The sequence below is a fragment of the Aythya fuligula genome, chromosome 11 (genome assembly GCF_009819795.1).
Source record: "Aythya fuligula isolate bAytFul2 chromosome 11, bAytFul2.pri, whole genome shotgun sequence".
NCBI lineage: Eukaryota > Metazoa > Chordata > Aves > Anseriformes > Anatidae > Aythya > Aythya fuligula.
The window spans coordinates 2,314,111-2,337,976 of record NC_045569.1 but is presented as its reverse complement, the minus strand read 5'-3'; the positions used below and the strand labels follow the sequence as shown (position 1 = coordinate 2,337,976).

At 46.7% G+C, this 23,866-nt stretch overlaps 1 protein-coding gene across 4 annotated transcripts in view; it reads left to right on the top strand.

Annotated features, from left to right (window-relative positions):
* The first annotated feature begins 2,661 nt into the window (after positions 1-2,661).
* Positions 2,662-23,866, top strand: part of MYO5A (myosin VA) — a 101,944-nt gene continuing 80,739 nt past the window's right edge. For 2 of the 4 annotated variants that reach the window (XM_032195077.1, XM_032195076.1), the window contains exons 1-2: positions 2,662-2,750; positions 22,400-22,510. In XM_032195077.1, the coding sequence (XP_032050968.1) occupies positions 2,724-2,750; positions 22,400-22,510 (138 nt within the window). In that variant the 5' untranslated portion in view covers positions 2,662-2,723. The remainder of the gene's footprint in view (positions 2,751-22,399; positions 22,511-23,866) is intronic. The other 2 variants (XM_032195074.1, XM_032195073.1) reach the window with 1 other exon arrangement.

The following is a 23,866-nucleotide window of genomic DNA, read 5'->3' as shown; positions in this document are numbered from 1 at the left end:
ACCGAGCCTGTCTGAATTTAAGAAGAGATTGGACTGTGCACTTAGTCACATGGTCTGAACTTTTGGGTAGACCTGTGCGGTGTCAAGAGTTGGACTTGACGATCCTTAAGGGTCCCTTCCAACTCAGGATATTCTATGATTCTATGATTTTCTAGGAGTTGAACTATATGGCTGAAATTCCAGGGAAGCTTAAATGCCACAATGGGAGCTGTGGATTCTTCTGAACAAGAGGTCTGTTCTCAGGTGATGGGTTTTGTGCTGTTGAAAACACCTTCATGATGTTCCAGAGACTAGAGGAATCCTCCTAGTAGGATTAAGCATAAGCGAATCAAGGCCAGCTTTCTGCATGGGAATTTCATCATGTATCTTCATGTGCCATCTGAGATCTGTCTTTTCTGTAAGCCCAAAACCATGGAAGCAGGTCCCAGTTGTAACGGGAAGAATGGAAGCCTGGTATATAATTTTATCTCATCCTATGCATCTCTTACATTTCAGAGCTCTTAACTGATAACTGCAGTCAACACTGTCAGAAGCTAATCCTGTTTTCTACAGCCAGAATTTACAGGATTAATCCTTGAAGTGTGATGATATAGGAAAGGGTGGGAGGATCTTAGCCCTTGAATTCCTCTGTTACCTTTGTCCATCTTTCTAGTGAAGGTCCTTGGAGTAAAACCAATGGTCCATAATGGATATACAAACGCTTTTCTGTAAGAGTGGGTAGACCAATTCATTATGCCACATAAACCATCTCACGTTCTTTGTTACCAGTATGTATTATTTCTGTGCTTCTAATGATTTCCTGTCTTTATATGGCCAACAGAGAATCTACTCCTCGCTTATGGCACAATGTGACAATAACCAAATAGGGAAGCCTCATAGGATAGGACACTTAAAATCTTTCCAGCAAATACATGATGCAGGAGATACTTCTAAAAGTAGTAAGTAGTCAGTCTTACAAACAGGTTTCTTGACAACTTTCAGTGCCCCCAATTCCTGTCCTTAAGGACAGATTTGAAATCCTGGTTTATGCAAATTGTGTCAAATCATAGCATATTTTGGACTCAGATACCTATTTTTTGCTGGTGCTCGGCTCCTGAGCTTCAGCTGTAAATGGCTGATACAGTAATCCACAGTCCAAGTGAACTCCTGAAACGAGTGTCTTGAACAGAAAAAGATGGCATCCTGAAGAAAAAGTATTTAATAACGTGTATGAAGCAGCACACAGAGAGAACAGAACTCTGATATTTTTGTGGTTCATGCATCCAGTTCCTAGATCAAATCTGTTAAAAGGGGATGATCACACTGGAGCTCCCAACCATTTGTTCTGTAGGTACACATGAGACACAACTGGCTTTGTGCTATATGGCTGTTTTGCCATAGGGTGCGCATGTGAAAGATGGCTTAGTGGCTTTGTAGTATAAATCTCCCTGTTTTGCCATAGGGTGCACATGAAAAGCAGCTGTGCAAACTTCTTAGGCAAAATCCTCACTCCTGACCTGGACATCAGTTCGAAGGAACCTGTTCTTGGCTTCTGCAAGGACTGACAGCAGTTCTGCTGATGGCAGCGTGCCTCCTGGGCTTGCACCAGTAATTGTGGCCGATAGTCCTGGGCATACTGGTAGAATATGGGAAGGATTTTTTGTTGCTGGTTTTGTTTGTTTGTCTGCTTTGATTCAATTATCATTAAATAGTTTCTAAACTCTCCCTGCAAAATAAACATTTTTTAACCTAATTTCTGAAGCCATTAACCTTGGTTTATTAGCTATGAAGATCACATATCTGCACCTAATACAAACAACTCCAGGTAGGGCTCCATGTTTTCATCCTAATTATTATTTTTTTTTTATTTGTGCTTGCTCCACTCTCTAAATGCTTTCACATAGCAGCAGCGATGCACAGCTAAATTTTAGCACCTATTGCACCATTTATCAGGGGAGTCGAGAGCTTTATTTTCACTCCTGGCTGTCAGCAACTTGGTGTGTGACTCTGGGCAGCTCGCCCATCTCTTTCATGGCTGGTTTTCTCCGTTGGTGCTGTTTTCTTTGACGCTCACAGCAGGTCTCTGGGGGAGGCCAGGTACTGCCCACTGAACACGAAGCTGTTGTTGAGAGGGTTGAATTTTGCGCAGAGATGATATCGATTAAAAACTCGAAGCATCTGCGTGGAGGTTGTGGCAAAAGCATCTGGTGCCTCTGGGTGTGTTTGGGACTGCAGGAGCCGGCGGGGCGCACACGCGAGAGGGGGAGAGGGGCTCGCCGCTGCCACGCCGGCACCTCCTGCCCCAGCGGGAGCTGCAGAAAGCAGCCGGCAATGACTCACAAAACCACCGAGCTCCCTGCAGCCCCAGCCGGGACGCGGCTTCTGCTTTTTATTTCATTCCCTTTTGACACGGAAGCCAACCCGGGGGGGGGGGGGAGGGCTGCCGCCGTCTCTCTGAGGACGGTTCGGCGCCGCGGGGAGCTGCGTGCCGGGGGCCGGCCCCGTTTCCCCCGGGGGGCTCCCCTCGGCCCTCGCCCCTCCGCCCACAGCCCCCGAGGGCCGGGGCGGTGTCGGCGGGGCCGGGCCGCGGCTCCCCGCCCGCCGGGGGGAGGCAGCGCCGCCCGCCCGCCCGCCGCGCTCCCACAATGCACAGAGCGGCGGCCCCGCAGCCCGGCAGGTAGCGCCATGGCTCCCCACCGCCGCCCCGCCGCCTCCTGAGCATCCTCCGCCCGCCGCCCGCCGCCATGGCGGCCTCCGAGCTGTACACCAAGGTAGGGCCGGCGGGAGGAGGGGGCCGCGGCCGGGCCCTCGGCTCCACGCGGGGCCCGCCCGGGGACAGCGGGGCCGGGGGGGGCGCTGCGGGGGGCGGCGGCTGCGCAGCCCCTGCGGGCCCGGGCGGTGCCGGAGGGGGAGGGGGAGGGGGGGGGGGGGGCTGCGCCCGGGGGGCTTCGCCTTGCGGGGGCCGGAGCCTCGCAGCTGGGCCCGCACGGCTCCTCCCCGCGGGGCCGGGGGCGGCCGAGCGCTGGGTTTGGGGTTTGTCCCCGGGCGATGGCTGGAAGGGCAGGGCAGAAGGGAAGGGGCGCCGGGCAGCAGCCCCCAGCACCGCCGGACAGCGCCTGAAGCCTCCCGGAGCTCTTCCCAAACGCCCGGAGCTCCGCGTGCGGCCGTCGGCACCGCCAGCAGCCTCGTGCGGTTCTCCTGAGGTAGCTCCCGGCCGCCTCCCTGTGCAGGGAGGGAGGGAAGGAGGCTGGAGGCTGGAGGCTGGAGGCCGCCTGCTCGTGGGGCTCGAGGGGCTCCCCGCGCTGGTCCCGCCCGGCCGTGGCATCGCGCAGGGCCGCAGCGGATCCGCACGGTGCTCGTGTCGGGCGAGGGAGCGAGCTGCCTGCCCTACGGCGCCTCAAGCAAATGAGTGCACACGAGGCACCTCGTGGGTCCGCTCATGGACGAGTATCTCCACCAGCTGGCTTTGCAACGGGGAGGACGATCCTGTGCTGGCCTGAAGAGCAGCGGCACCACGGAGCTGGTCCCAAGCTCTCGGCAGAGCTCAGCCATGCCAGGCGCTGCGTTGGAAAGTTGGTCTTGGTTTCTCTCTCGGTGAATGTCCTTACAACGGAATTGACCTCTCTCAGGAGGAGTTATTCAGAAAGACTTTATTTTAATTTCAAACACCGTCTGACCTTGAATTCACTTCCTAGATGGTTAAACCCTTCCTGCCCCAAAACCATGGCTGTCCCGTTGTCTCGGGGCCTGGGGAGAAGCTCGTGCCCCTTCCAGGGGCAGGGAAGGCAAACCGGCCAGGAAAGCTGCCAAGGGTTCACCAGAGCCTCTTTGCATTCTTCCCCTCGGTGCCTGCTTTTTCCCCAGGAAAAGCCTTCGTGCTGCTTAATCGAGTCAGTACCTCCACACGTAGTGGCAACAGACCTCATCCTTGATGGAGTAACAGAAGTAATGGATTTATGGTCGTAGCGTGCAGCAGTTACACGAGCAAACACCAAGTAAAACCACTGCAGGTGTCATCCTCCAGGAGAGGACTTGCTGGATGACCAAGGTCAGCAAGATTGCTTCTGTGCTTTCCTCTCACACGAGAGGCTATTCTTGTCCTCTTTTGAGCCATACGTAGGCACAGAAAGCATGACTTTCACATCGTTTTTATGCTGGCAGGCGCAGCCAGGATCGTCATTCAGGACAGCTCCTTAAAGTACCAGGCCTTCCACTGTAACATCGACCTCAGCATGTGGCATTACTGGCACATGCCTTTTGCTGGCACGTGCAGCAGGGTATGAATTTGCAGAACGTCGTTACTGCGTGTGCCTCTGCGTGTCCTGAAGCACCGGAGCTGGATGCTCACCCTTGCTGGGGTTGTGCTGGTGGCTGTGTTCCTCCGAGCCCGGTGGAGGTGTCAGTCACCCTCCTCTCGCTGCTGGCAGCAGTGGGGCTCTCTGCTCTGCGCTACACCCGTCCAGCTCTGTTAACAACCGCTCTAAAGCCATCAAGCTTGGCGGCTTTGCAGGCCAGTGTAAACGTAGCACCCACCATCCCAACCACATGGGCCTTCTTGAAATAGTATAAAGGAAGCCGTACTTTCTCATGCTCAATTTTTTTTTTTTTTGTTAGAAACCAGGGCTATGCGTTTTCAAAGAAGTCACGGCACTCCTATGAAAATCCCGTTCCTTTGATTCATGCAGGTGTATATTTAAACTCGGTGACCGTATAGACAGCCTCATTGTTGTGCATCCCTGTAGTTAATCTGGAAATTTGAATTGAAGTTAAAGGATTGGCACAAGCTAATTGTGAATAATGGGACTGAACCATGCTCTGCTTTGTGTTCCTGCTCCCAGCAATGCAGCAAATACGGATTCTGCTCGAAGGCTTCAATTTTGGGGCGCAGCAGTTCAAAACTGCTCCGTGGGTTGTGTCCCAGGCATTGTTATTAGATGTGTTTTGTGCTCCTGAGCTATGTTTCACTTGTCCTGTTGAGAAGCTGTCAATGGGAGATCAGTAGTCCTACTGTAAGGTAATTTTTGAAAGTTTTGGTTCTTTGACTTTGGATACAAACTGAGTAGAATTGGGGTGTGCTTCATGAGTAGTTGTAGCCCCACTGAACAGTACTCAGACGTAAGGAATCAGCGTTTCATAGCTGTTGACCAACAGCAGATAGGTATCTGCTTGGGCTGACCCATGGAAATCTGTAGGGACCATCTGGGCCATGTGTTGGCTTTTGTCTGCCTTCCTTGGAAATGAAGAACAAGTGAGAATGCTTTGCCCAGCCCTGGGCCTCATCTGACTCCTCTGCCCTGGCCGCACCACCACTTGCAGTGACAGACTTCATGGTCTTGCGTTCGGGTTTGTGCAAAACCATCCTCGGCACGTGCTCATTACCTGCACACTGAAGTTAAAATAGATCAGGCACTGTGTTTGTGCCTCCGCTTTTCAGATTGGAATGGAGATTCAGCATCATGAAGTCGTTTTTGTTCTCCATTTTCTTCCTTTTCTCCCCTGGTTTGAGCTGTTCCTGCTTTATGCTGTGTTCTCCTACAGCATGTTGCTTTGCCCTCTTAGGGGGATGTCAGTGTTGGTTTTGTATGGCTGGGTTCAGCATATTTATTTATTTTTCAACTCATTTGTTCATTTCATCCTTGCTGTTACCAATACTTCCTTCCCTTTCCAGCATCTTGCAGGCTGGGGCAGCTAGCCGGTCCGGTTGTGGTTACAGGGGGCAGAAAAGGAGCACCAAGGGAAGCCCTAACCAGTTCTCACTGCAGGCCGGCGGCCTGGGCAAGCTGAACTCAGTGGCCAGGCTTCAGTTCTGGTGCTCTGTCCTTGAAACGGTGCAGGCTGGGGGTTTGTAGCGTTACACGGACTTAGGGAAGTGTCGGAGGGAACTGCACAGGACAAAAAGCCGCTTGTGCAGTTCCCAGCGTCGCAAGAAGCCTGCTGTGGCGTTGCCGGCACTGTCTGCGGGCAGCTGCCTCAGTCCTGAGGACAGGGCCTTGACGTGTTTGGAGTTGGCTCCCTCGCACCGTGCTCGCTCCTCAGCACTGGGCCCGACTGCAGGCAGCTTCCCACCGGGGTGCTCCTCGCCTGGCTGTAACGCTTTGTACGCGGTGAGCCTGGCGTAGAAATCAGAGGTGCTGGGCAGCAGTCGCATCTGTAAGTGATGGTAGGCTCTCATGGGGTATTTGCTACTCTGTCTCTGCCTCTGGTCTTCGAAAACTAACACAGCAGCAGCGGGGACATTTCAGGCGCCTTTCTGCTTTGGGGACCTGCCCTGCTGCTGGAGTAAAAGTGGTGGGAGCGGAGTGTCACAGCTGTGTGCAGCAGCTCTGCTCCCCTTGCCCGTAAGCAGAAGGCACTGGATTATGTAATTACCCAGCTGTCTAACGATGCTTGCTTTAGCCTGAGCTTGATGTTTTGGTATGTTTTTGTAATAAATAAATAAATAAATAAATAAATAAATAAATAAATAAATAAAAGCCTGTGGTCAGACACCAGCCACAGGGAAACTGAAAAAAACCTTAGTTTTTCACCAACACTTCTGTGATACATCAGCAATTTATCATTCTTGGTACAAGAAGCGTGAGCCTTGGGAGGCAGAACCGGTGAGGGTCAGAGCCTGAGCCAGTTCCACTGCAGAGGGCCGAGGAGCAGAGCGTCCCACGTCCCCTGGCCCACAGCGTGCTTGGGGACACGCAGTGTCACCCTCGGCACGGGGCCATGGCCAGGTGGCTCCAGGCTGCTCGTGAAAGCTTCTCTCGGTCCGCAGGTGGTTTTTGGGAGGGTGCATCCCATGGGCATAATGCAGCACTGAATGTGGAGCATCACTGGGAGATCGTTTTGGGGGAGAGGAGACACAACCTTAAACTCAAAATAATAGATATGTCTTTTGGTACAGACCTTATCTTGAAAGCTCTGTGAATTTTCTTTATTGCATGTAAGAAGAATTACGAAGCTCCCATTTGTAATAATTGGTCATTTACTTAATTCTCCAAGTCTCGTGTTAAAACATTTACTTTCTAAGATTAGTGGATTATGTGGGGTCCCCTGCAAATTTGTCAGCAGTCCTTGCACAGTAGCAATGTCTGTGCACTGAGCTGCCACTGGTTATTGTCTGTCTGTTTCTACTGCCTTGATTTTATAACATGTGCCAGATGGCTTAGGTAATGGATTCCTATTATTTTTTAGATAAATAAATGATCAGATAAAGTGCTGTTGAGCTCCTGCTGTGTGCGGAGCTGTGCAGCCACCACCCTTACCTTTGGGCGAGCCACCGAGCTCCCGGTGGAGGTGGAAGGGCCAGCAGGTGGGTTGCAGGATCTCCTCCTGGCGCCCTTGGTAGCCCGATCCTTTCCACGTGCTTCAGCACCAAAGCCACTTGTCTGTCGCTTGAATGAGGCTCATCGTTTAATCTCTGTAGAGTTAAAGAAAGCATTTTAAAGAAAGCTGTTGAAAGTTGCTCATGGAACTGGCCGAAGTGGAGGACACCACAGAAGCTTCCAGTGTCACAAGATCTGTTTTCGGATGGTCCATTCGTAATGGGATTAGGAAGGAAAGCAAGAAGTGACAGTAAAACCAGGTGGTGTCGCTGCCGGAGGGCAGAGCCGAGCGCAGCAGGCAGCCTGCTGTCCATGGGCAGCTCGGGGGCACTGCCCCTGCCTCTGGCCGGCCTCCACAGCAGGCTGTGGGGACGCCGGCCCTGTGGTGCGTGCCGAGGGCTTCCTTTCCATTCCGATTTCATTACCTGAACACCCCGAACATGCACTAAACGAGCCTTAAAAGAACTGATGGGAGGACGGCTTGTATTCCCGAACCTTGACACCTGTGCGTGTGCAGGAGCACGCGCCCGGGCGCTCCTTGTTTGCAGTTCTGATTTGTGTGCTTGGAAGTGCAGAGGTTATCTGCGGGCTATCAGGTGCTCACTGCAGCACAGCCGTGTTCACCGCTGCGTGCAGCACGCCGGGCTCTGGCCGAAGCACTGCCACGGCTGGGAGCGGGGCTGGGAGGCAGCGCTGCTGCTGCCGGCTGGGTAGAGCAGCACCGAGCCACTGGGACGGGTCAGAGCAGTGCTGTCATCTCCTGCACATCTTCCCTGCTGCTGAAGTAGCGAGGAAGGAATTCATATTTCCCATTAGTAATCGCTGGTTCTTGTTGCAGCAAATAGTTTGGGGCCAGAATAAACCTGTGTTTCTTGGAAATGTTCTGCATGTCTTCGACTTTGGCTTTCTCCTCTTCCATCAGACTGTTCTTTCGCTGAAGTTTTAGTCGTAGACCGTAGTCTGACTCATGACACACCACAACAGATGCGTGTTTTTCATGGAATCATGGTTGGGAAAGACCTCCACGAACAGCTAGGCCAACCTTTACGTTCCAGTTCAGCTGGTTTTGTCTTGGGGGATGATGCTTCAAAGGGTTTGGTTAGCTTAAATTTGTATAAAAACTGTTAAACAAGTAGGAATGCACCTAAAGGACACGGGAGACAGAATTCAAGCTGCGCTGAACTCTGTGGACAGCCATTTTTTGCTTTACTTCTGAGCTGCACCCAGAACGGAGAGCTGCACGAGGGGGCTGCTTCGGCCTCGATCGCTGATGCCAGTGGTGAGGCTTTTAGGGCTGTGGGCAGACACCAGCACTTCCATGCCCATGCCAAGCTCTGTGCTAGCCTTGCTTAGGGCTGCATCATTTCCCCATGTTCCCAGAAGTGCTTGGCTGTGCTTAGCTGTGATCCTGCAAAGATTTATCTTCATCCAGTGTCAGTAATCCTGTTGCTTAATTTTATGCTTTGAAATCAAGCATGTAAATCTGCAAGACTGGGGCTTTGACCTTCTATTTCCTCTTACAGCAGAGAAATATTTTTGCTGTCGTACACCTGCCCAGAATAATCTGTGCAGGAAAACAAATGAAAAAATATCCTTGGGATACTTCCTTCTCAAGTTCTTGGTGCTCAGCTCTGTGTATGCAGGGTTGCAGTAAGTGAGAACCTGTCTGCTTAAACCTAAATTCAGTATTTAATGGCAAGAGTATGTTTTCAGGAGGAGCTTCTTTCCCAGTGCCGCGCTATCCTGGGGAGTCTGAGTCCTCTCACCCTTAGCACAGCCCCTTTCTCACCTTGCTGCAGGCAGCAGCCCGACGGGCAGTGCTGTGTGGATGGATAACCTGAGCTACCCAGTGCTGTGTAAATGCAAAAACCTTCGGGGTTACCAAGCTGATCATCTTGATTTGGGCATCTTACTGTTCCTGGCCACTCCTAGCCCACTCCTTTTCTGGCACGATGCAACTTCTTTGCAACCTGCTGTCAGTTAGGCACAGTATTTAGTAGTTTTATTTCTGTATGTTTGGCTCTTTTTATTTGCAAGTAAATTATAAAATAGAGATCAGCACTGGCCAAAAGGTTGGAAAAGAGGTAAGTACTTGGTGTGATGGCATCAGAGGAGGTCCCTGCTTGCTGGAGCGTGCATTAAGCAGCCAGAAAGTAAAGGCAGGAAGCTTTGGGCACACCGATGAGTTTAAGGGCTTCACTCCTGCTGGATGCCTGTGGGTTGCACATCCTGACCCAACTGTTAATGGGAGTATCTGTGAATTTTAATGCAAACTCTGAAGAAAGCGAAAGTGGATTACTTATACTAGCAGACATCTTCTGTCTTTACACCATCTGTTTTCCTTAGTGGCCTGGATTTAATTTCTTTGTCCCGTTAGTCTGGGACACTAGCAAGCATTGTCACAGCTCCCTTTCAGTAACAGTGCCACAGAGGTACTCAGGCCGGGTAAAGCTCCTTCTAGTGCTGCAGGACAGGGAGATCCAAAAGCAAATAACCAGATATATCAGTGAAAGGTCTGAGGGAGCGGTGTCACGACTGAGCTGGCAGACGAGCAGCGAGGATCGCTCACAGGTGCCTTTAACGTCTGCTGCAAAGTCCGGTCCAACTGCTTCATCTCCTTTTTTCTCGAGCGTGTTGAAAACAGCACCCGTTCCTATTGCTGAGGCTCGCCCGCCTCGCCTGCTGCCAGGCCGAAGGGCTGCGGCGTGAGGAGCCGCTGCAGGCGCCGCGGAGCTGCTGGCGAAGCTGTGGCCGCGGGCTGAGCGGCGTGGAGGCGGCCGCCCCGCTCTCAGGCTGCTGATCACGTCTTCGCTTTTGCCTTCTGACCCAGCTACAGGTGAGGCTGTCAGGCTAATTCACATCAAACAACAGATGCCACCGGTAATTAACAGGATAATTGGCTTGCTGCATTGACTTAGTTCTTAGGAGACAATGGAGATGGTTGAAAGCAGACTCTTCTGGGCTGCTTTCGCTTTCGTTTGATGAGAGTCCCGTTTTTAAAATTAAACGCAAAGAGCTCCGGGTCTGTCCGTGCAGTAGCAAACACAGCAGAAAGTACGACTTGTGCCGTGTCGTGTAAAGTTTCATAGGGTTGCTCCGTGGTTAGATGCAAGCTGCATGCTTCTAGCCTGGTTCTAAATATAGAAGAACAGATACTTATTTGAGAGATTCACATGCCCATATGGTCTCCCTTGTAAATGGGTATGAAAAATGATGAAGTCTTGCTGCAGTTATTAGCAGCGTCTTTGAATTCTTCTGTTTGATAATCCCAAGCCAACGGAATTTAGCTGTTACATAGTGATTTACAGGAGGACACTCTTGCTCTTTGTAGAGCTGGAGAAAGAAACTAAAATATTATGAGTCAGTCTAACAATGGGGGAATTCACGGCCCCACCACGGCTTGTCACACGTTGCTCTCTGCAGGCTCTGTGGGTTATTCATACATATCTTTAAAGCAGATGACCTCAGTTGTTTTGCCGAGGGAACCAGCGAGAGATTCCCAAGTTGCCTCATGAGTTAGCGTACACCAGTAAAGGAGAGATGGAAATCTTTTCCATGGAGGTTAAGCCTGTTTTGTCTGGAAAGGAAACACCAACTGCCTGGAGAAGTGCTGAAAATCTGTGTTATGAGAGATCTGGGATGGAAATAGATGGATTAGACTACATGTATGTCAAAGTAAGTAGAACGTGTTTGGTTGTTTTCTTGGTTTTAACGTAGGCGAAGGCCGTTGAGCCAAGCATATAACAGCTTATTAACATAATAGCTTATTAATAAAGGTTTAAATTCAATAGAATATTGGCTTACATATATGGAAGACGTTTTTCAAATATTCCAGACAATGGTTTGATTGTTTAGGACATTGTTGGAAGAACTTATATGTGGAAAAGCATTCGCAGTTGTTAGCGGGTGATGTCAGGGTGGGTCCCTTCATTCTGGTAATCATGTGCTGGAAATACAAAGGCAACAAACTTTTTGCTAGCTGTCGAATACGCAGCACTCGCAGAAAAGAGGAGCACAATAGTTTTTGTAAGACTAAACATGGTGCAGAAACTCCAGAGAAGGTGAAGGGTGTTGGTCTCGGTGCCCTCGCCAACATGGAGCTGTTCCCAGTCCCTCGTGCAGCTGGAGGTTAGAGCTGCTCGCTGGAGCCCTTCTGGTTGGGGTGGCAGGGGCAGGTGCCATGCTTCCCTCCCAAGCACTGCTCAGGGTGGTGCTGCAGCCACTGACCCCGCTTCTGCAGCTTCCCCCAGCTCTCGCGAGGGGCGCCTGGTGGATGCATCTCTGCCCGCGGGCTTTGCGTTGAGACTTGTGGGGTTGCTTGCACCGTTTGTAGCTTCCTTGTGCGTGGATGTGCTGTCAGCCTCCCATAAGAAAATGGGGAGGCAGAATACTGCTTCGTGGAGTGCCTCGCTGGTGTCAGGGTGCTGTTAACGGCGTCGCAGCAAGGCGTAGACTTGGCCTTATACTGGCAGAATCAAGCTTTGGGTTAGCTGAGTAAAACTGGCTTTCCCTGAATAAATCGGGCAAAAGCACTAAAAGCTCTGTTTTCATACACTTGCATCTCAGCCTGGTGCTTCTGTATAGTTGTAACGAAAAATTACCAGTTACGGACTAACAGTGTGGTGGTTTGCAGTTCTGGATTTTTATAACGCCCAGCAGGTATTTACTGTTAATGTGACTCTTCTCAAGCAAAAACAGAAGGAGGTCTGTTTGGACTTGATCCCAGTGTGCCAGAAAGATGCTCAGGAAAGTACAGCCTTACCCACTGTCGAAGTCTATACCAAACATCTTTCCTTCCATTTTTAACTTATTAACTTTTAAAGTTTTCACAGTTAATCAGCAATTGTCCATACTCCGGATGTTTTACAGATACCAGAAAATCCATCCTTACGTCTCCTCTGCCAGCTAGGTGATCAGCTGTGGCTCCTCTGCTCTTTTTCTCAATAACTTCTTCTGTCAAACTCCAGCGCCATAGCACAGCACGGCTCAGTGCATCTGCCTGCTCAATGCAAGCCTTTGTTTTTCCTTCCTGTCTAAGGGAGTGTTAGATACACCAAATAATCTCATCACAGAGATGCAGATGGCTCTCTGCTGAAGCACTGCCACAGAGACAAAAGACAACGCTTCCTCTTTCAGCGCATATGAACCCAAGATGAACAGCCAGCTGCAGCCAGTGCTGGGAGCCGCTTCTTCCCCGAAGCAAAACTTGGGTTGCTCAGTGTGTTGCAAGAAATGACTCGCTTATCCTGCCTGCTGTAGGTGGAGTTTCCAGAAGCTTTTGGGAAAATAATTTAAAAATGCTTCTTTAAGATATTAAATCCATTTAAGAAGTTGAGAAAAGGAAATCAATGTTATGTCACATGACATCAACATATAAAAATATGTGAGAAACATGAGGGTCTTCCATGGTCTGGAAGTAGTATTTATGTCAGCAATAGTTATGCCGTGAAGTCTGTATTGTGACTTGCATTCTCTTAGTATTAAAACAAAAGCCTCATTCAGGCACCCATAAATTTAGTCATGACATGCTGAATAATTTTTCTGTGTATTCTTTAAGTATTGGCTTTTTTTTTTTTTTTTTTTTTTTAAGTTGGAGTGTTTTAGTAATATACCCGCAACACTCAGTGAAAGCAGATGAAATCATGCATCCTTTTCCTAATATTAGTTCTTCAATGCAACACATTTTATGAGCTTAATATTCAGGGGATGGCTGCAGTTTTTCATTTGCCCTTAGTTTCTTGTGGCCACTATTCTACAACTGTTGTAACATGTTTTTCAGGTTGGATGAATGAGGAGGTATTTTAGGGCAGACTGGTAATTAACTTCTTTCTGAAATCACTAGCATACTAGCACTGTTTGGCCTTCATTTTGACGTGTGGGGTGAAATGCAATATACCGTGTACCTCTTTATGTGGATTAGAACCAAAGCTAAGTTTTACATGTGTCAGAACTCAGGGTAGTTTTCTGTTGCTTAGTCTGGGATGGGCGTTACACTTCTGCTCAATGTTTTTGCTGATTTTACTGTGCTTATTTAAAAAGTTCGTTTTCTCTTTGTGTCTCAAGCAATGACTGAAGCACTCACGGTTTCGATCTAGCTGTAGGTGCCGACTTTTCTGAGCCAGATCTAGGAATCAAAACTGTTTCAAATGCAACATTTTCTTAAACATTGACTTAATTTGCTTTTAGGCCTGACTTATATGACAGCACACATTTCTTGAGAAGAATGCCGAGTTCAAGGCGGGAGCCGCAGAGCAGCGAGGAAGGCAGTGAGGAAGGCAGAACGCTGTGCCTGCACCGAGCTTCCAGCCTGCCCGCCAGGCTGGCGGCTCTGTCAGCCTCCCCAGGCACTCAGACGCGTTTTGTCTTCATGTAGCTGCTGATACAGCCTTAGTTAAGCCCAGTCAGAAACGTGGTCGGAGTCGTAATGTCCCGAAGCAGCACTGCATGTGACTTCCCTTAGATGTGCAGTGGGTTTCAGCTGTGTGCACTACGGGCATCGCATGCGGAATAATTCACAGAATAACAGATGTTAGCAGCAGCTCGCTGGAGATGGCTCTCGTGGAGGGCCGGAGAACCAGGTGTGGAAGGGGAGCTGCGAAATGGAACAGGAGCTGCCAAAGGCTGATACTGCAAGCAGCGCCTTAGAGCGTTGTTCAAATGGGCAGCAGTTTGATGGATAAAATATTGTGTGGTATGATAATGACTAATTACAAACCAAATCTGTCTCTTTCTAAGACATTTTAAAGAGAAGGTCAAGTACAGTCAACATAAAATGTAGAAAGTCATGTTTTTAAAGAAAATTTACGTGAAGTTCATTCTGTGGGTGTTAACTCTTCAAATCCTATTTTTCAGGGTCGTATCAAGCCTAACCCAGAAATGTAACTCTTCTTTGATAGGTTTGATAGTACAAAGTAAGATGCTAGGTTTTCTGGCTTTGATGTCACTCCCAGTGTGCGGGTTTCCACAGGGATCACTTTCTCTGAAGTTCAGTAGAAAGGTTACTAATAATTTTAGTATTTAAAGAAATGGAAAAAATATATATATTTCTGTTTGCTGACCGGATTTGCCTGTAGCAGCATGTATATACACGCTGCGTTTGGGATTTAGCTTTTTTTTTTTTATGTATATATCACTTCAAAGTAAAGTGAAGTTTCCCATCAATGTAAGTCCGTGGATGTTTTCCCGATGGCCAACTAGTTGTAATTTGTGCCACAGCAGTTCTTTGTAGGATGCTGGTAGGCCCCGAGACCTCAGCCGTCCTTTGAACACCACCCTGCTCCCGTGGTACTGCTCGCTGTGCCTGCGCTGGGCCATGCTGCTGCCTGCAGGCACCCCTGGGCTCACCAGGCTGCTGGGCCCACTCAGAGGGGTTAGCAGCCTGCTACGGCAGCAGTTGCACCCCAGCCTAGGCTGATCCCCGGCTTTTGTTAGCACTAATTGCTGTAGCTGGCCGTTGATGGCTGCGGGTTGCTGGAGCACTCATCCCTCGGAGGCAGTGGCCACAGGCTCGGCCGGCACTGCCCCTTGTCTCCTCTCCTCCGCCTGAACGCCATCAGAGTCGCTGCGTGGCCGAGGCTGCTGGCTGGCGGTGGCCGTGAGGAGCAGAGGGAGGTGCGGGCAGAGGCACTGCACCTGTACGTGCAGCCACGGGTACGTTTTCAGTCAGGTTTCACCTGGAGCAACCTGAGGAGAGCCTGCCTGGCTGGTTAGCTCTGCAGAGAGGTGCACCACGCTGCCGGGCTCGGTTTACTTGCTCCAACTGTTAGGTTATTTTTTCTTAAATTCATCTCTGCAGTGACAGTGATAGTTAAAAATAAATGTACGACTTCCAGCTCTGGAGACCTCTTGTATTTATTGGTTTCATGGCTACACTGCTCAGCTGTCGTGAGCTTACTCTTCATTTGCAGTTCTTTGTGAAGAGTTCTAAGAACCCCTTAGAACCCCTGACTTTCTGTGCAGGCGTCTGCTCCTCAGTGGAGACGGCAGTACTCAGGCCTTGTCTGTGTCAGCTGTGTTCCAGTGTGAAGCTGTGTGAACTTTCAGGTAGCAGTACCAGAGCTCCCCTCAGCACTTCAGAATTTTGGTGCCCCTTGAGGTCTGTCTCCACGCTTGTCCTGTAACAGCATTGATTTAACTCTGAGCCCTGGTTAAACGACTGAAGCATTCGGTGGCGCTATTTGTTGTTGTTCGTGACTCGTTTCCTGCTGGTTTATCTAAGGGTAAGTTTGGATATCACTGCCCGCACCCATGTCAAGAGTCGCGCTTGGTGAGGTGTCTGTGGGCCCTCGGGCCTGCCCTCTGCCCTCCTGGTCCCCCAGGTCCTGTGTTCTCCCGTGGCTCTGTGTGTTGTCTTTCTGTCCCCTTCTGGTTCTGCTTATGTAAGTGCTGAAGATGTTGCTGATCCACGAAGTTCAGTGGAAGCTCTATCTAAGAGTATTTAAAGGTATCAGCACAATCGTTCTGAGGAAGGCTTTAGGCTACTGCAGTTCAAAGATGCATTTTCTCACAATTCTGCATCTTGAAATTGGTCTTAAAATGTTTTATGTTGCTGTTTGTAGAAGAAGCTGCTGGTGTGAATGATTCTTCTGGACAACTGAATTTACCAGCTTAGCAGTCTGTGGTTATATGAAAGGCTCTTTTATACTAAATGTTGTAAACAAGCTGCACGATAAGGTACAAATGAGACTTGACCATCTGATTCATTTAATTTATGGGTCTTGTAAGGATATAGCAGCAAAGTCCAATAAACTATATAATTAATAAAGTCTAAGAACTCTCTTTATTTGTTATTATCATAATAACTAAGCACAGTGTGAGGGTAGTGAGGTTTGAGAGAGAGGTGCTGGTTTTCCAGCGTTAAGGCAGCGAAGAAGCAGCAGGACTGCCTGTTTTCCTGGCAAGCCCAGGGAGGGAACTGCAGAAGCTGCAGGCAGAAGTGTTCAGCCGAGTTCTCTTTCTTCAACCCTTCACAAAATGCAAAGTACATTTTAGGTGCAAAAGAAAATCGATTGGATATTATTCAAGGTACCTGCAGAGTTCAGCGGGTCTAAGGAATAGCAGTTCTTAATAATAGCTGAAAAGTTTGGGGAACATGGGGATTGAAATTTCTCTTCCTATGAGTCAGAGATTTATGCAATATCTTTGGGCTTTTAATCTTCCTATTAGAAAAACAACTTATGTGAGATTGTTTGTCTGATAAAGCATGAATACAAATAGTCACAGATGCTCACCCCACTATATATCATATTAATACCTTCTCAAATTAATTCTTTATAAATATCAGGTCTTAAACTGTAGAAGAGGTATATAAATGGCTGTTGCTGAGCAACGAGCCAGAGAATACACTCCATTCCAAAAGAATGCTACTGTTACAAAGATCAATAATTTCTGTTTTGATTTTTTTGCAAAGTTAATTATGCTCTTTCCCTCAGGTCACAACAAGAATTTAGCTGAGTTTCTGAGAGGTTTGGCAGCCTGCTTGTCGTTTAAGCAATGTCTTTGGCTACTTCCTGATCCTTCCTGGTTACTTGCCGTTTTTATAAAAGGAGAGTAAAGTCTTGTCTTTCTTTTCAAACTGCAACCAGCAGCAACGTTTGTTCCAGGGAATGCAGTGCTTCCTTGGGACTGTCTCCACCTGGGAGGACTGACAGAAATTGGACTGACTTCAGCACTGGCAGAACTGGGACCTGCTGCTGCCTCTTGTGTTACGATCAGGATCTCTGGATGGGATTCAGGCTGGTCAAGTTCAGGCTTGTGCTTAAGCTCACCTGGATGTGCATCTGCCTGTATTATCCTGTATTATTAGCACAAAAGATGAAGCTTTCCTGTTTTAAGTTTTTCTAGGCTCAGAGTTACCATCAGTGGTGGTGGCATTGTGAGCAGAGGCTAAGAGACGATATGAGCTGAAAGCAAATTATTCCAGTAGCATCAAATCATGTTTTCAGAGCAATCCTAGCCAAGGAAATCACACAGTTGAGGAGATCCTTTTCTAACAAGTGAGCGTTTTTCATAGATAAGTTGAACTGTTTTACATGATTTTTCACAGGTTTGTACTCTGGCTTGTAGTTATGCGGCACTAACAAGCAGTTTTCCTTTTTCAATCATAATAATGCAGACTGTTCTCTCCAGGTGGCCATGTTCAGAGTCAGTAACAGGTTCACACTGAATGATTTTGGTCAAATTTTGACCTTGGCCAGCTGTTGCTGTTCTGTCAGCTGCTTCAGCTAGTGCTGCCAAAATTGACGGTCTGTCTTTGATCCAGGCATTAACGAACTGCTGTATCGCTATGCAAAAATAAGGTCATTTTTGAAGGAGAGAGAGGCAGTGTCTGTCATAAGGTTTTCTTGATTAACACCTGAAAGACTGTGGGTTTTGAGGCTGTCTGTAAGTGAATAACTAGGTTGTCTTTGCTAAAGTGCAAGTCATATGAGCTCACATGTACGGGCAGGTCTTGCCAAGAACCTAGGGACAGCTTTGTTGAGTTGATTTTTCTGTGTTTTTTTTTTTGTTTTTTTTTTGTTTGTTTGTTTGTTTGTTTTTGTTAGGATATGGATTATTTTTGAACTCTTTCAGTCCATATCAAAAGAGCTGTTAAGCTGGATGAAGAGCTGTATCTCCTGCTGTAATTGTGATTAGGCAATGGAAGTGAAGAACTATTTGATGGCTGAAGCGAATGCTGAGCTGCTCACATGTCTGACTCCGTTCTGTCAGCAGTGTCAATTAGTACTTCAAGAGGTTAATATTTCAGAAGAGAAGCTTTGTGAGTCATATGGTCTCATTTGATAGATAATTGTTATAGTCTGCTGATTTCTTCATGTGATCTAAGATGAAATCATGAGGTATGAGAGAACACTGAAATTTTCTATTATATTTTCTTATTATATGAAATTCTGGTAATACAGCAAGCTCTCTGAGCCGCCAGTGAGAAATGAAACCATCGTCCTGTCTTTTCTTTCTGCTGTGAACTCTTCTGAGCAATGACATCGCTGTCACTGAGCATTGCCTTTCCGCAGCCCACGGTGCCCTTCCCAGAGTGCAGCCCAACAGTTCTGTACTTGGCCTGACGTGGGAGGTGGTGGGGCGGTGGTGTTTCACGGCACTCTGCTGAGGCTGGAACAGAGTCTAGGCAGGAAACTGAATTTTGAAATAATTTGGTTATTTCCTTTTCATTCTGAATTCAGGGCGGTCCTGTCTGTGTGCTTGTGTTCACTCTGAGCCCTTCCTAAGCTTGTTCAGAGAAAGCACAGCCGCATGAACGCCCAGCTGTTGGTCGATGGCCGCTGCCGACTGAATGGTAGCAGTATTTACCTGAAGTTTTGTTCACTGTCTTTCCTTGAGTCAGTCATACTGTTATCATCCCTATCAGTAGTTCAGGTGGTTTGAAATTTATATTGAAATGTTATAGAGGGTATATTTATATATTTGGTGGCCATCATCAGGCACAATTTCAGTAAAGCTCACTTGATTCTTGCTGTAAGTTGTATTGTATTATAAATTTCAGTGCTATTTTAGGCTAGAATTTCGTCTCCTTTTTAGATGCCTGACTTGTAATTCAGCGTCTCTAGAAGTTTATCGTATTTTAGTCTTATTTTCACATAGTCATAAACTTGATCTTTAAGGAAGGGTGAATATTAGACATCAAAGAGTAAGGCACTTCTCAAGAGAGTGCCTTGTTCCTGTTTCTACCAGAGACAGTTCTTTATTTTCTGCTTAGAGTTGGATCCCATCAAAGGCTGTAAAGCAACGGGTTTTTAACATCAACTGATTATATAAAAGATAGAATGAAAATCCGATTTTGCAAATCATTCTGCTAAATTAATGAGGTGAGAGTGTTGTGAAATGATTCAGTGCTTATAATTAGGAACATCTTTCTCTTTCCTCCCACCTGTTCTTTTTACCAGGTGCTTTCTTTGGCAGGGATTTAAGGCTAGGCAGTGATGCTACAGATGAAAAGCTGCAGCTTAGCGCTCTCAGGATGACTGTAATATCTGTGAGGTTGTGTCATGTGGAAGATTCAGCTGTCTCTAGTAACCCAGTTTCTATGGAGATCTGTTTTCTGCTTTCTCTTTTTTCTCTTCTACAGACAGTAGAAAATACACAGTTTCAGCTGAATAAATTAAAGGTGCCTATTTCATCCTGGCATAGATCACATAATTAGAAACTGCCATGTGACATTTGCTGCCTGAAGTTAACAAAATTTGTGTCTTACTGCTGGCTTTTTAACATCAGTAAACTTGGTACAGCCCAGAGGAAACCAGCCTGCTGGCCTTCTGGCTAGACAGCATTTAAAAGCTTTCCTCTTTCGTGTCACCTTTCCTTTGCTTTCTGTTAATTCCTGTGATGAGAGGGAAGCAGCATCCCATCACAAATACTGAAGATGGGGAACTCTTGCTTTAGCTGAGGAAAAACAAAAGTCATAAAAACTGGGCAAAGCATGGTACATACACTTTTTGTCTTCAGCTGTCTCTGCTACAGTAGCATCTTCTGTGTTAAACTGAGAAACTTGCCCAGCTTATGGCAGGCTTTTGATTCTCAATTTCAAAAAAGAAGAGTTCTGCAAATAGGTGCATTTGGGTAAGTTTGGATGTATGTGTATTTAGGGAACTTTGTGTATTAGGGAATCCTGTGTTCAAAAACACACGTGGAAAGGAGAGAAGAGGTTTTTAGAGGAAGCAATGAAAGTAAAGTTTCAGTTCTTTATTTCATTGTTTTTCTCCTTTCACTCAGTAGAGCGAATTGGGTTACCAAAGTGCCATACTTCACTGGTACCTTTAGCTTCTGATAACTTTATATTTTCATTTATTGTGGGTTTGGTTTTCTTCTGAAAGGTTCTCATACTCACTGCTTCCAGGTGGCAGCGGCAGGAGTCGTCTCTGCAGAGCGAGCGCAGGGCCCAGCAGCAGGCCTGCCTGTGCCTTTCGCTGTGCCCTGGCCCCTTGGCGGCTGCCCTCATGGCCAGCGATGGTGAGGTTGGTTGCAGGTCCTATCCAACCCCCAGGGATCCTCAGATTTTGCTGGTTGCATGTTACCTAGGCACGCGATAGGAATTTTTATTTTGCACTGGCACAATCTGGACAAGATCTCTGTGCCCACTCTCCTTCAGGACCCCTCTAAAGTGAAGTGACTGAGTTACCTGGACACAGGAGGGAAAAGAAGAACTGCAAGCTTTTGTCAGAAAACTACTTGGTTTTACTCATCTGGCAGAGGGGTTCTGTTTTCTCTGCCTGGAGGTTAAAGTGGACAGAGAAGTCCCAGCTGATGTTTCAGCACGCGCCTCATGAATTGAGGCTGTGAGCTACCGGCCAAGGCTGAGCAGGACCTGAGGAGCACAGCTCCAGCCTCCCTGCCAGTCCTGTGTCTGCGCATACCCCCAGAAAGCCCCTGGACCTGGGCCTGGCTTTGGGGTCTTACATCCGTGCAGCAGGAGCTGCAGCCCAGCTGGGGCTCTCGGGAGGGTGCGTTCCTCCTGCAGCACTGGCTTCCCAGCCGGAGAAGGGAAGCATCAGCTGCTGTTGCCCTGCCTCTGGTTCTCTGCCCTTTTTCTTTGGATTCGTGCTCGAGAGTGTTTTGCAACCGGACTGCTCCTATAAAGCCAAGCTGCGTTGTTGTTTGCAAAGGTAATGGGTGTGGGGAGATCTCGGTGCTCTCCAAGCATTACAAGAGCATCTGCTGAGAAGCTTTCTTGTATTCAAAACGCCTTTTACTAGCGTTACGCAAGAACTCTTTTCATATGTACCTATTTGCATTTATGTGCAACTGTAGAAGTAATGATATGGTTTCCATACACTTTTAACTGGTTCTTGAACATGAGATAACCATTGTAACTGGCTTCACTCATTTAAGAATATGAATAATCTCAGTTTTTGAAAACAAGGTGCATGTTTGTTCTGGGTTACATTCATGAATGAAGTTTAACTGCATCTGCCACAAAGCAGCTGAATTGTGTGGAGATGTGTAGCTGGTTTCTATTGCCTTAGTTCATGCTTGCCATGGGCCTGCTTTTGTTTTAAAATGGTAAATAATAGCCTCTTCATGCTGTGGACAAACGTCTAATGCTCAGAACCATTTGTACCATTTTCAGGACTTTATTTAAAAGTCTTTGGGAGGTACTTCGTACTTTATCAAAAGTGAACTGGGAACTTCAGTTCACTTTCTTTCAGTTCTAAACAGTTGATGTCAGAATTGGGGGTTTACCCTTGTTGGTGTTCCTGTGGGTTCAAGGAAGAGAAATGCTTTTAGTCTGTGTGTGTGTGCAGTTAGAGTGGAATGGGCAGCGGTTCAGTGGCGGTACCTCTGTACCTAACTGTCTGTAGGGCACATTCAGTTCAGTTCACACCAAACCGACCCCCCCACGAGCCACCCTTCTTCCTGGTGACATTCCCATGACGTGCCAGAGGCAGGCAGGGAATCGCACAAGGTTGGCACCTGTGTTACACTTGGAGAGCCTGACAGAGATCCAGTCCGTACCTTTGGCTTGGGTGAAAATGGTCATAACCGGAATTAGACTTTTTTCTTCTCTATTATTTTGGAGGGATTTTCAACCAAATCCTTTCAGTTTTTTTCTTCTGGCATTCTGGAGACAATCCATTTTAAACTTGCCCTCTTTGCAACTACAAGGGAAAGTTTTTAATACTCCATGTGAAGTAGCTTCGCATGAATTAACTCAGATGTGGCAAAGCGTTCTCATAATAATAAACGTTGCTGCGTGATGTTATATTGTAAAGGCATTTAGAATCGGCTCAAAAGAGTTACTCTTAAGTGATTTTTTTAGTAGCCAGGTTTTTGACCTCTCTGAAAACACAGATGGTTTGGTTTGTAGATTTTCAGCATTTAATGTGCATCTTGGAACATTCTTGGTTCTGGGAAATGCCTTTTCCTTTCTGCGTAGGCAATAAAATTAAGCTTGTGTAGCTCTGTGTCAATAGAAAACTAATTCACCTCAGATGTGCTAATTAACTCATATCTTGCTTATAGGTTTGGCTGCTAAATGTATGCATTTAAAAACAGAAAAGGAAAAAAGGTGTTGGTATGTAATATATGTTGATGATGATTTAACTATGTTGCAGAAAGAAGTCACTAATCTGTTGCTGTTTTCTTTAATATTGCAGTATGCCAGGGTTTGGATCCCTGATCCAGAGGAAGTCTGGAAGTCAGCAGAACTTCTCAAAGATTATAAACCTGGAGATAAAGTTCTTCAGCTTCGACTTGAAGAGGGCAAGGTAGGTCTGTATGTTAAATCAGAAGCTGATCGTTCTTGCTCTTGACAAGAGATTGATGTATCTAACACAGGAAGCTATATTGTTAAACTACATCCGTATTTATATATGTGCAATTATTCTTGTCCACAGACTTTGGGGAGTAATTTTTGTGTGACAGCTTATTTTTCTATAGTTCCTGTAAATTATAATTACATAATTCCATTTTGCCTGATTTTTAAAAATAAGTAAGATTAAAACATTGGTTTTATCCAGCTGCCTGTTACATTCAGTTACATCATTTTTTTCTACTTACGCCCTTAAAGCTCTAACTCTGGTTTGATATTCCAGCGGACTGCAAGGAGAACAGTGTTGCAGAGAAAAAAATGTGACTTTTAAGTTGAGCATAGTCATAGGAAGGTTAATAATGGTAGAATGGAGTGAGGATTAAGAGCATTGAAAAATAATGCTGTATACTGTGTACAGAAATGATAACATCTCTACGAAATGAGCACATCCTTGCAGTTAATGCCTGTTTATTTTTTCTTATGCTGTTTAAATGGTTATTTAATATTAATATATAATGAAAGCGATCCCTCAGGTCTTCTCATAGAAAATGAAGACCTACTGCAGTAGGTCACGCATTTGTTTTCAATTTCTTTTCTTCTTACCACTGAGCAACTTAGATCCTACTTTCAGGTAGAGGTCTACTTAGCAATTAAGTAAAATGAGCAGATTATATGTATAGAGTAGCTTACAAATAAAATATTTTACTTGAAAGAATTTTAATTCTTTGACTTGCTCACATCTCATATGGCAAACTGAGCAAACCTATTCAATCTGACAAAAGTAATTTTGCACCCCCCGTATTCCAGGCCATGCTTTGATGTTGCACATTTCACGTTGCATGTAATAGAATGAGGGTGTTTGCTAGTTAGGATACATTATGTTGGGACAAGAAAATGTCAGGTAAATAAAGTGTTGTTGCCTCTACAGACAGATGCAATTAAAACTCTACATTAGAGATTAATTTATACCTGTATAAATTGTAGGTTGCATTTTTTTCAGGTTACGTTTTTCATAGTGCTCTGTCAACATTCTTGTGTCATATTAGTGTGTATGAAGCTGGCTATAGACTGATGGAAATTTATTTCCTCTGTTCCACTCAAGAGTAAAATAATAAGAAAAAATAATTAGATTTATGATATAATATTTCAGCTTATTTAATAAAAAGATATGGCAGAAAAAGCAAGGGATTTCTTTAAGTAATAGTTTGAGAAGATGATATACCTTTATTGTTACCTATTGAATACAGAAAACCCTTTTGGAAAAAAATTAATTACGTTTTTCGATAACAGCCTGCTAACTCAAATCATCAGA